The sequence below is a fragment of the Rana temporaria genome, chromosome 4 (assembly GCF_905171775.1).
Source record: "Rana temporaria chromosome 4, aRanTem1.1, whole genome shotgun sequence".
Lineage (NCBI taxonomy): Eukaryota > Metazoa > Chordata > Amphibia > Anura > Ranidae > Rana > Rana temporaria.
The window spans coordinates 133649278-133661411 of NC_053492.1; the positions used below are offsets into that span (position 1 = coordinate 133649278).

Consider the following 12134-nt stretch of genomic DNA (forward strand, 5'->3'; position numbering starts at 1 on the left):
GTCCTCAGCATCTCTCTCTGTCCCTGGTGTCCCTCTCCGTCCTCGATGCACTGCGTTCCTCTCTGTGTGTCCCCAGCGTCCCTCTCTGTCCCTGGTGTGCCTCTGTCCTCGTCGCACTGCATCCCTCTCTGTGTGTCCCCAGCGTCTCTCTCTGTCCCTGGTGTTCCTCTTTGTCCTCGATGCACTGCGTCCCTCTCTGTCTGTCACAAGCGTCCCTCTCTGTCCCTCTGTCCACATCGGACAAATGATAATTTTCTTTTTTTTTGCATGCTAGTCTCATATCGAAAATGAAGAGGTTACTAAATGAACAAAAAATCTCTTATGACAGAATACAACTTCAGAACTGATGTAATGTGTTGTGCTGTATTGTAATGTATTATTATTATACAGGATTTATATAGCGCCAACAGTTTGCGCAGCGCTTTACATCAGAATTCTTTCATTTCTGAGCATGCGTGGTCTTGTTCTTCCGATTTTTTTCGAACTAATACTTTACTGATTAGGCAAAAACTGTTAATTTTGGTATCGTACGAAAAAAAAAATTGTGGATGAACTGTCGTGATCGATCAGATTATATGATCGTTCCAAAAGCTGAATTTTTCGTCTGATTTTCCGATCGTGTGTACTAGACTGAAGTGGTTTAAGATTTTTTTTTAACGCCTGGTACACACGATGTGATCAAATGACCATCCGTTTTTTGTTTTTGCATGCTAGAAAATTAGTAGCCAGATTCATAGAGAGTTACGCCGGCGTATCAGTAGATACGCCGTCGTAACTCTGAATCTGGGCCGTCGTAAATTTAAGCGTATTTTGGAAACCAGATACGCTTAAATTAGGCTAAGATACGAGCGGCGTAAGTCTCCTACGCCGTCGTATCTTAGGGTGCAATTTTTCCGCTGGTCGCTAGGTGGCGCTTCCGTTGAGTTCGGCGTAGAATATGTAAATGACTAAATACGCCGATTCACGAACGTACGTGCGCCCGTCGCAGTAAAGATACGCCGTTTCCGTAAGAGGTACGCCGGCGTAAGGATAAAGCTGCCCCCTAGGTGGCCTAGTCAATGTTAAGTATGGCCGTCATTCCCGTGTCGAAATTTGAAATTTTTACGTTGTTTGCATAAGTCGTCCGTGAATGGGGCTGGACGTAATTTACGTTCACATCGAAACCAATATGTCCTTGCGGCGTACTTTGGAGCAATGCACACTGGGATATGTACACGCATGCGCCGTTCGTAAAAAACGTCAATCACGTCTGGTCACCACCCATTTACATAAAACATGCCCCCTCATCCTCATTTGAATTAGGCGCGCTTACGCTGGCCCCATTTACGCTACGCCGCCGTAACTTAGGAGGCAAGTGCTTTGTGAATACAGCACTTGCCTCTCTGACTTACGGCGGCGTAGCGTAAATACGCTACGCCGCCGGAAAGATGCGCCGCCGTACCTGAATCTAGGTATACGAGTTTACCAAAGTTCAGAAAATTCTCGTACGTCAGAATGAAAATTCGGAAGCAATATTCTGTGGTGAAGTGGATTTGTATTGTATTTTCGAACGACAACTGTACTGGTTAAACGAAAATTGTACGATTTGATATCGTACGAGAAAATTTTTCATTGTCCCATCGGATTATTTTGCATAAATTGTTGTGATCGGTTCTCGAAATCTGTATACTAACAATCAGATTATCGTAGAATTGCTTTTCTTCTGACCGTGTGTACGGGCCATAGCTTTGAACTGTAAAGAGATATATCTATATTATCTCACAGAATAGTAAATGGTGTGTCTATACGAGAGTTGAACGTGGAAAAAAACCCGACAAAGAAATCGAAGTTATCCCGAAAGCTTGCATCTTTAATAACTTATGAAAGGAAATCACTTCAACTCCAAACTTTCAGAGTTGAAAGGCTCTACATGACGTAAACATGGCGTTACAAAGTGCGTTCTTTTCGTCTCCTGCAATGACAGAGAGCTGCCTGTGTTTTGCTTTGAGAAAGTGACCAGCAAGCAGACTCCAGAAGGCAGACTCCAGCACGTTTCCCCCCACACTTGTAACCAGAACTGGAGGTGGGAGTGAAGGCCTCAGGCTCTCGCCCTGTAAGGTAAAGTCCCGGTCTGGGGGGAGGAGGTTGAGCAGGGCAGGGCACTGATTGCAGCTCATACATTATTCAGATGAAGAAAGAAAAGTTTCTGCCCAGAGACGCCTCTCCCTGTCCTGTGAGTTGACATTTTCTTACTTTGTTGGGGACATCCAGCAGATCCTCAAGTCCCAGCAGAAGAACTAGAGGCCAGCTTGGCCATTTTAGGTTAGTGAAGGCTGATTCAGGTCCCTGGGAAGAGACCTCACAATGCTTCTTTACTTTACTGGAACTTTCAACACATTCTAACTGTCCCGGCTGAAAGTTCTCTAGGATCTGTGATTTTCCCATCTCCTTACTTTAGGAAATCTAGGCCGCCCCTTCCTCTCCGGTGTGTCAGAACTGTGGAAGTTCCAGGAATCGACATCGTCTCTCAGAGTTGGACATTGTTGTTGTCGTCGGTTCTGCCAGGATGAACCAGAATCCAGGTCTCCCTCCACCGGGACAGCAAGTCATCCATGTCACCCAGGACCTGGACTCGGACTTGGAGAACCTCTTCAACTCCGTCATGAACCCGAAGCCCAACTCTTGGAGGAAGAAGATCTTGCCGGAGTCGTTTTTCCAGCAGCCGGATTCAGGGTCCCACTCCAGGCAGTCTAGCACGGACTCCGGTAGCCATCCCCCCAGGTTGGGGATTCAGCATGTCCGATCCCATTCGTCTCCGGCTTCCTTGCAGCTAGGTGCTGGTCTTGGGACAATTTCCAGTCCAACTCAGCAGCACGCTCACTTGCGCCAGCAGTCCTACGATGTGACAGATGAACTGCCCCTGCCACCCGGCTGGGAGATGGCATTCACCCCCACCGGCCAGAGGTATTTCCTCAAGTAAGTGGCCTTCGTAAAATGTGTGCTATTCTATACCTCTACATGTAGAGGTTCTTGAAAAAAAGATTGAATTGTTGTTATTATTATTATAGAGGATTTATATAGCGCCAACAGTTTACGCAGCGCTTTACAACATGGGGGCAGACAGTACAGTTACAATACAATTTAATACAGTAGGAATCCGAGAGCCCTGAATTAACCCATTCCCTTCTCAGAGCCGAGCTAAGGAATGCTGTCAGAGGATTATGCAATCCTGTGTCTTAAAGCGAGGGTGTATGTATCATGTTGTATTAACTCTTTCTCCCGCACAGGGTCGTTTTTCAGTAAACAGCGCAATGCGTTTGTCCAATGTAAACTTCTTTGCTGCACCTAGAAGAGGAGAACAATGCACTTTTGTATGTCTTGAGCAGTTGTTTTCATAACCGTATATTCACTTTGGGGTTGATTTAGTAAAGGGAAACAAACTGTGCACTTTGCAAAGTGCAGTTGCTCCAGAGCTTAGTAAATGAGGCTTCACTTTGCAAAGAATACCCAATCGCATGCAAGGAAAATAAAAAAAATCCGCATTTTTGTTTGCACATGATTGGATGATGGAAGTGCTCATTTACTAAGCTCTGGAGGAACTGCACTTTCAGAGTGCACAGTCTATTTGCCTTTAGTAAAATCAACCCCATTGTGTTCGTCCACATTTTTTTTTAACAATAGAATGTTAATTTAGTTGACTGCGTTTGCCTGTGGTTATCCATAGAACAGTGGTTAAAATAGATCTAAACCTAATCACAAAAAAATCATAAATTTTCAAATATTAAAAAAAAAAAAAACGATTTCCCAATCTATAAATCTGCAGCTTTCCTTAAGGCTGGGTTCACACTATCTTCTCATGCGACTCCCAGCAGGGGTCTGGTGCGTCCCGGTTCACCGTTTCAGGTCCTATTTCAGCCCAAATTTTTGGCTGAATTCCGACCAAAAGACGCACAGAGCTCTTGTGCAAATTCACACCGTAGCCGCAGCAGAGATATGTGGATTGGCTCCATAGAGAGCCAGTCAAAATCTCCTGCTATTTCCGAATTGGATGTGGGGAAACCACATCCCTGCTGTCGCTTTTCCTTTTTGCTCCTGCAGCTGGATCTGGCATCATCAAGTAGAATGCAGGGTCCATAGCCCTGCACTAAATGTCAGGACGCCAAGGAACAGTCCGCTGCTGGAGCGTAGAGGAGTACCAGCTGCTGAGGTAGCAGCGGATCGTGGAAAGCAAAACTGCTTTTCCCCGGGCCCCTGGACCTTACTCTTGCAGTACAAGGGCAGACCCAAAGCAAGGGAAGATTTTTACCTTATGTGTTTCAGCATGCATGTTTTTGATGCGTTCCAGTGCGTTTATGATGCGTTTCCAGGTGCATTTCAGATGGGTTTTTTTTTCATTGGACTGGGGTCTAGTGCATTTGTATGCGTTTTTGATGTGTTTCAGTCCATTCCAGTGCGTTTTTGCTGCGTTTTACCATATTCCAGAACAGTCTAGTGCAGGAAAAATGCAGCATTCTACTTTTTTTTCTGGAACTGGCTGCACTGGTGTAAACTATGCCATTGGAAACCATATAATCTACTTTCCATGCGTTTTTGATGCAGAAAACAAAACGCACTAGACTGCATGTGGTGTGAACTGGCCCTGAAAGTGAAACTTTATTCTTTCAACACTATTTTGAATCCTCAAGCTGCTAGCATTAGTAAATAGATAGGAAAATATAAAAATTGTACTTGTTTTAAATCGTTTTTTACATTTCTTTTGTTACTTTCTGGTTTCTTGCCTAGGCAAATGATGGCATACATCCCAGCAGTCTTCAGGAGGGAAGGAGGGGTTTTTAAGCCAAGCACACCCTCCTGCCACCATGCCTGAGCTAAGGGGAAAAGGAAGCCAGGAAGTAATTGTTACTTGAATCATCTGCCCTTACTCAAGATGGCCATGGCTACAAATGCTAGAGAGTGTTTTTTTGAAGTGATTTCTCAAACAGAAATTTTACATTGTGGGACCATGACCAAGCTTCGGAGATGTATGGGATATTTTTTTCCACGCTGTCTGCTGAAAACGGGTCACGGCAGCACAGAATGAACGGCACTTCTGTGGTCCATAGGAGAAGCTTTGGCTGTACTTGTCCTTTAAGTTTGCAGAGGGGCCCCACTGAACTCAATAAGCAAGTCTGACAGGAAGTGCCATCTGTCAAACGCTGCAGCCTGAGTTCAAAATGCTGTGACCACAAAGCAAGGCATCACACTCTTGGCATGTGTGCAGTCCTGTTTAGCTGTATTGGCAGGATTTTTGTGGGTGGCCGTAGGGGTAACAACAGTGGCTCAATCGCAGCTTTTTACTGCCCCCCCTGGCCCCTGCCATCCATGTGAAAGAGCCCTTAAAGTTGAATTCCTAAAAATATGGTGTAAAGACTTGTTGGGTTCTCCTTGTGACAAAGTAAACCAGCACCTGGTGTGTTCTGAGAACTAGAGACACCAATAGATTACTGGAAGTGGGCAGGAGATCTGCAAGCAAAGCCAATCTGTCTAGACCCAAGTCTAGATGCTTGTAGTATAATGCTTCAGTGAGGATTAGGAGTTGCCATTATCCAATATAGTAACACATATTACCAGACCTGCCTGCTCAATACAAATCTCAGTGTGAGAGATGAAGAAGAGATAAGACAAGAAACAAGCAGGGATCATACAGAAGAGGGCTAGGGGCCCGTCTGAAGCTGTAGATGGGATGATTAGAAGGCTCATGTGATTGGGATGAATGCTGTCTGTCCTATTGTCTGCTATCTGTCCTCAAGATCAACCTTTGTTCTTACTGACTTTACTGTTTACATGAAGCCTCCATGTTTGATTTGGGAAAACGTAGGACTTGTAGTAGATTTCACAGTCACAGTATGATCTACTTGTGTCTGGAAGCTGTTAAACGGAAAGGAGTTTATCAGATTAAAGTAGGAATTAGCCAAAAGACTACACATAGGAGATATACATAAACATGAATTTAATTGGTCAAAAAAAGTGTGAGGCCCCGTACACACGTCCGAGAAACTCGACGGGCAAAGCACATCGTTTTGCTCGTCGAGTTCCTTGTGAAGCCGCCGAGGATCTCGGCGAGCCAAGTTTCCTCATTGACTAACGAGGAAATAGAGAACATGTTCTCTATTTGGCCCGACGAGATCCTCGTCGGTTTCCTCGGCCAAAAGTGTACACACGACCGGGTTTCTCTGCAGAATACAGCTCCGATCGAGTTTCTGGCTGAATTCTGCCGAGAAACTTGGTCGTGTGTACGGGGCCTTAGTCTGTTCAATCACTGTTGATTCCTGTGTCCATGCTGCAGTATATATCCAGAGGGTGACACCACTCCTTACAGTCTGCAGCAAAGCTTACTTATTGAGTTTTAGAATAGTCAACACTCTATTGACACTCTTCCTGTGCGCTTATCATCCTGTAAGCCAGGGGTAGGCAACTTCCAGCTGTTGTAGAACTACAAGTCCCATGGAGTATTGCAAAACTGACAGCCACAGACATGACTGTGGTTGACATGACCTAGAGGCAAAAGCATGATGGGAGTTGTAGTTTCTCCACAGTTGGTGTATCAAGGCCGCCCACCACTGCTGTAAGCCAACTTCTGATTCAGTGTTCAATAGCCAGGCTGGAAGTACAGAGCAACGAACGTTTAAAGAAATCTGCATTGCCTAAGCAGGAAACCCGCTTGGCTGTGCAGTGTAATAAATGGGTATAACATTTGATAGAAGCTGCATTACCTAACCAGGAACTGGGTATTTCACCCGCCTGGCTATTCAGTGTAATAAATGGGTATAACATTTGATAGAAGCTGTATTACCTAACCAGGAACTGGGTATTTCACCCGCCTGACTGTTCAGTGTAATAAATGGGTATAACATTTGATTGAAGCTGCATTGCCTAACCATGAAGCGGGTATTTCACCCACCTGGCTGTGCAGTGTAAGCTGGCCATAGATGGAATGAAGTTCGGCCGGTTCAGCAGGCACTGGCCAAAATCAGATCCATGTGTGGCTGCTTCCGCTTGACAAATGTCGGTTTTAAGCCTCATACATACGATCGGATTTTCCAACGGGAATTGTGTGATGGCAGGCTGTTGTCGGAAAATCCGACCGTTTGTATGCTCCATCGGACAATTGTTGTCGGAATTTCCGTCAACAAATGTGGGATAGCATGCTTTAAAATTTTCCAACAACAAATGTGTGTTGTCGGAATATCCAATTGTGTGTACAGAAGTCCATCGGAAATGTTGTTTCGTGTTTGTTGGCCAACAATTCTTTGCTGTTTGTATGCAATACAAGTTTAAGGCCAACGCCCTTCGGACAAAAGTCCTACGCTTTGTCCGATGGAAATCTAATGGTGTGTACGAGGCTTAACAATCTACTTCTGTCAAACTGGCCTGTTGGAACATTTGCTGTCGATTTAGCTGCAGCCAGTGATCAGTGTATTCTGACAGCAGAGAGTCCCTGCTTTCAGCATACAATAGCACCCACCCACCTCAATTGTGTGGATGGAGGAATCCACTGGCTGAATAGGGGAAAAAAAACGATCCATCTGCGACCAGCTTAACAAAGACTGGCTGTACAAACTGTAAACATATGTGAATTTATTGGCTCACTCACACGGGTGCAGAGGGCTGTACACCATAAAAAAAAGAGCATATTTCTGTCCCCTGGAATCAAAGGTGTTTGTGTACAGCCGCAGGCAGCAGCCTGTACAAATCAATGACAGATTGCGGCTGTAGGCTGGTAACCACGCATTTACATTTATACAGGGATCTAAGTGTGCCACTGAATGCTGAGTGTGTGTCCAGGGCCACTCAGCTATCCCTCTATGCATGTTATTGCTCAGATATGTGGTTACAAGTGTACAGTTGCAGCCTGTCATGCAGCATTGCATACAGCCGCAGGCTGCTGCCTGAGGCTGTATGCAAACACCTGCTACTTCCATGCGCAGTAATCCGCTCTTTTTTTATGCCTTACGGTCTCTGAAACCACATGGATGAACCCTAAACTGTGTATTTATCAGTATGGAATTCTCTTGAGGCCGGAATCACACTAGTGCGTTGCTTTTTTGAGCTGCGTTGTCGTTGCAGATTTCTCTAGAGGGTGTTCTGCAGATCAACTGCGGTTTAGCTGCAGATCAGGTGCGAATTTGGAGACCTGGGAGAACTTCCGGGTGAGAGGAGAGTGGGGGAGAATTGTATTGAGCTGAATGAGAGAAACTCCTGCAGAGAACTGAACACATGTGCGAATTAGATGCGTACCCATAGAAGATAATGGGACTGAATTCGCACCTGAGCCGCACCGCAAGACATAAAAACCGCATGCCGTTTGGAGGCAATACGCAGTGCGGATGCATCGCACATATGTGAACCAGCCTCATTGAAAACAATGTATTTTGAAATGTCCTGCGAATTAGATGCGGTTTAAACCGCACTCAATTCGCATAGGTGTGAACCTGGCCTAAAGGTTTTCTGAGCTGGATATGTAGGTGAAACTAATTTTTTTATTTTGTTTCCCCCCAAAATGATGAATAGTAAAACATTAGCGTCATATAATTAAGCTGCTCATAGATGGATCAAAAATTCAGCAGGAACCAGACAATTTGAATCCATCTATGGGTTGTATTGAAGTTGATCTATTGATCGACTTCAGTACAACCAGCCTTTACAGTGGGCCAAGCACGTTAATCCCTGCATGTGTATATATGGTTCCCTGGTACTGTCTGTCAGTGTTACATAAAACAGCTGATAGAGTGAACTTGTACAGAGGTGAGGTAACCCATAACTGACAGATGCTGAGCTAGGACTTTACTTTCTGCTTCATTCTAATAGTAAACATTTCACAGACCGAGGATTTGTGGTGGCTTCTTTAACCTCTGACACCTCACACATTCCTTTCTACCTCACCACCTGCACCAAACACCAAATGTGCCCTGACTAATGGCTGCTCTGCCGTCTCTGGAGCTCCTCACATAGGGATACATGGAACAGGACTGTTCTGTCTGGGATTTTTACATGTTAATGGATTGAAATCTAGTACACATGGCCCTGTAATTATAGATGTACAGCCTTGAAGGGTTTTTCCACTTTTAAAAAAAAATGTGTCTCTCTACTTTACACCTCTGTGTGTAATACAAAGGGATCTCTCCGTCCTCTCACATTCACATGCAAGGTCCTTTTACTGGTCTTGTTTACAGTGTCTTTTCAGACCAAAGGACTGTTTTCTAATAGTCTGAAATGTAAATGTTATCCTATATGGCTTCTTTAGGGTTATTTATTGAAAGTAGAATCTTTTGCTTGACTTTTTATGAACCTATGAAAGGAAAAGTTTGAACAGGTGGATTTTGTAATTTATTTTTCACCATCTTGTAACTGGAAGATTCTATGGGTACTAGGGTTGCCACCTCATCCCTTTAAACCCAAACACATGTTAATTACACAGGTTCAGTGGCCGATTAGGAAGGTAATAAAAACCCACTTGGTGCCTTATCTGCATTAAATTCGCCTCAGTGTAATTCATATGTGTTCGGGTTTAAAGGGATGAGGTGGCAACCCTAATGGGTACATGTCTGATTATTATCATCTCTCCTGTGATGCTATAAGACTGTGGGGGTTCACTTATTTGATATAGGGGCCTCAAGTGAGGTCCTTGATTTTACCAATGAGTCGCGCATAACATTCAGTAAATGTAAAGCTACAGAAAACTGTAAGAGACTTCAGACATGCAACATGAGATGCTCAGAGACTGCAAGCATACTATAAAGATGGTCAGGGACTGCAGGCATGCTACAAGAGATGGTCAGAGACTGCAGGCATTCTACAAGAGATGGTCAGAGACTGCAGGCATGCTACAAGAGATGGTCAGAGATGGCAGGCATTCTACAAGAGATGGTCAGAGACTGCAGGCATGTTACAAGAGGTGGTCAGAGACTGCAGGCATGCTACAAGAGATGGTCAGGGACCACAGACATGCTACAAAAGATGATCAGAGACTGTAAGCAGGCTGTAAGAGATGGTCAGACACTGCAGGCATGCTATAATAGATGTTCAGGGACCACAGGCATGCTACAAAAGATGATCGGAGATTGTATGCCAGGCTATAAGAGATGGTCAGACACTGCAGGCATGCTATAATAGATGTTCAGGGACCACAGGCATGCTACAATAGATGATCAGAGACTGTAGGCAGGCTATAAGAGATGGTCAGAGACTGCAGGCATGCTACAAGTGATGGCCAGATACCTAAACATAGATTGTAAGCAAGCTGTAAGAGATGATCAGAGACTGCAGGCATGCTCCAAAAGGTGGTCATAGGCGGCATGCATACTTTAACAGATGATCAGGGACTGTATGCATACTATAACAGATGGTCAGAGACTGCAGGCATGCTATAGTAGATGGTCAAAGACTGCAGGCATGCTACAAAACATGATTAGAGACTGTAGGCAAGCTATAATAGATGATCAGAGACTGCAGGTATACTATAATAGATGGTCAGGGACTTAAGGCATACTACAAAAGATAGCCAGAGGTTGTAAGCAAGCTATAATAGATGATCAGAGACTGCAGGTATACTATAATAGATGGTCAGGGACTTAAGGCATACTACAAAAGATAACAACAAAAACCTGGGGAATGCCCAGGGAAAAACCAAGCCTACTTACCGACCAGCTAGCAGACAACCAATTAACCTGTCTAACACTATGCGTTAAAAACAGGGGTCTAGTCCGCACGCATTTGCAAACGCATGCGTGAGCCACAGAGCCGCGCCAAGGCACCCTGTAATATCTGTGGTCCTAACACTAAACAATGAGTGTCCCCACAGTGGAGGCACATGCATTTTAATGGATAGATAGGGGCAGGTGGACTGAAGGGGAGCCACCCCTTCTTAAAGGTACAAGAGCACACAAAAGATAGCCAGAGACTGTAAGCATACTATAAGAGATGATCAGAGACTGCAGGCATACTATAATATATAATTAGGGACTGCAGGCATGCTATAATAGACAGTCAGAGTCTGCAAGCATGCTACACTTGATGGCCATGAAAAGCTGGCATGCTTTAAAAGGTGGTGAGACTGCATGCATACTTGGTCTCCCCCAAGGTTCTGTCCTTGGACCTCTACTATTCTCGATCTGCAAAATGCGTGGTTTGTGAGACCCATCCCTGGCAGCAAGACATCTGCTCTTGGCTTAACTAACTACATTTGGAAAATGGTCAGCTTTTTTTAAACCTCCCTAGATGCTGAGCACAAAATTTAAGAAAATGCACAAAAAAAAAAATTCCTGCAAGAAAACACAGATTGAAAAATGCATCAATGAACACCAACTGATTAGAAAATAATATAGTAAGGGAAAAACTCTTGTAACTCCACCTATAGTATAATCATATTACTGCTCAGATGTCCAAATAAAAAGCTCTTGAGAACAGCTGCCATAAGGATTGCCTGTCCCCATCTGATACTTTTAATGTTACTTTATGTACTAGTGACTGCCTCTCTGATCGTGCCTATCATGGGTGTGATGAATAGAAGATCACATTGACTTCAAAGGGACTTTCCATAACATGGTACCCTGTCCAGCAGTGATGAGGCTTAATGAGTAATCTGACAAGTATTTCATAGGAGACAGCGAGGTGCAAGCGTCCCAACTGGGATCACTCAAAGATTAGCTGTATTGTATTGGATGTCTTTCAGACTTTTGCTGTATCCACAGTAAAGCATATGGACAACGTGACATCAGTTTCCTGTGTATTGCCAAATAAGTTATCAAGTGGAATGTGTGAGTTTATGAATGTTCAAACCATTTTCGACTGATCTGCCAAACCGTGACTATACCGAATCGCTGTGCGCTCAACAGTTGTCATTTTAATAGGGATTAAAAATCCCATCAATAAAGCATTTCTAAAGATATGGGGCCAGATTCAGAGAGAATCACCTATCTTTAGGCGGGCGTAGCGTATCTCAGATACACTACGCCGCCGTAACTTAGAGCGGCAGGTCCCGTATTCAGAAAGAACTTGCGCTCTAAGTTACGGCGGTGTAGTGTAAATGGGCCGGTGTAAGCCCGCCTAATTCAAACTAGGCTGGTAGTGGGCGTGTTGTATGTAGATGAATCGTGCCCCACGTAAATGACGCGCTT

The 12134-nt window shown here is 44.4% G+C and overlaps 1 protein-coding gene across 2 annotated transcripts in view; it reads left to right on the top strand.

The window, feature by feature from the left end:
* Positions 1-1959: 1959 nt before the first annotated feature.
* The window catches only part of WWTR1 (WW domain containing transcription regulator 1), a 123605-nt gene continuing 113430 nt past the window's right edge, over positions 1960-12134 (top strand). Inside the window, exon 1 of one of the 2 annotated variants that reach the window (XM_040349066.1) lies at positions 1960-2955. In XM_040349066.1, coding sequence (XP_040205000.1) covers positions 2546-2955 — 410 coding nt within the window. In that variant the 5' untranslated portion in view covers positions 1960-2545. The remainder of the gene's footprint in view (positions 2956-12134) is intronic. The other variant, XM_040349067.1, reaches the window with a different exon arrangement.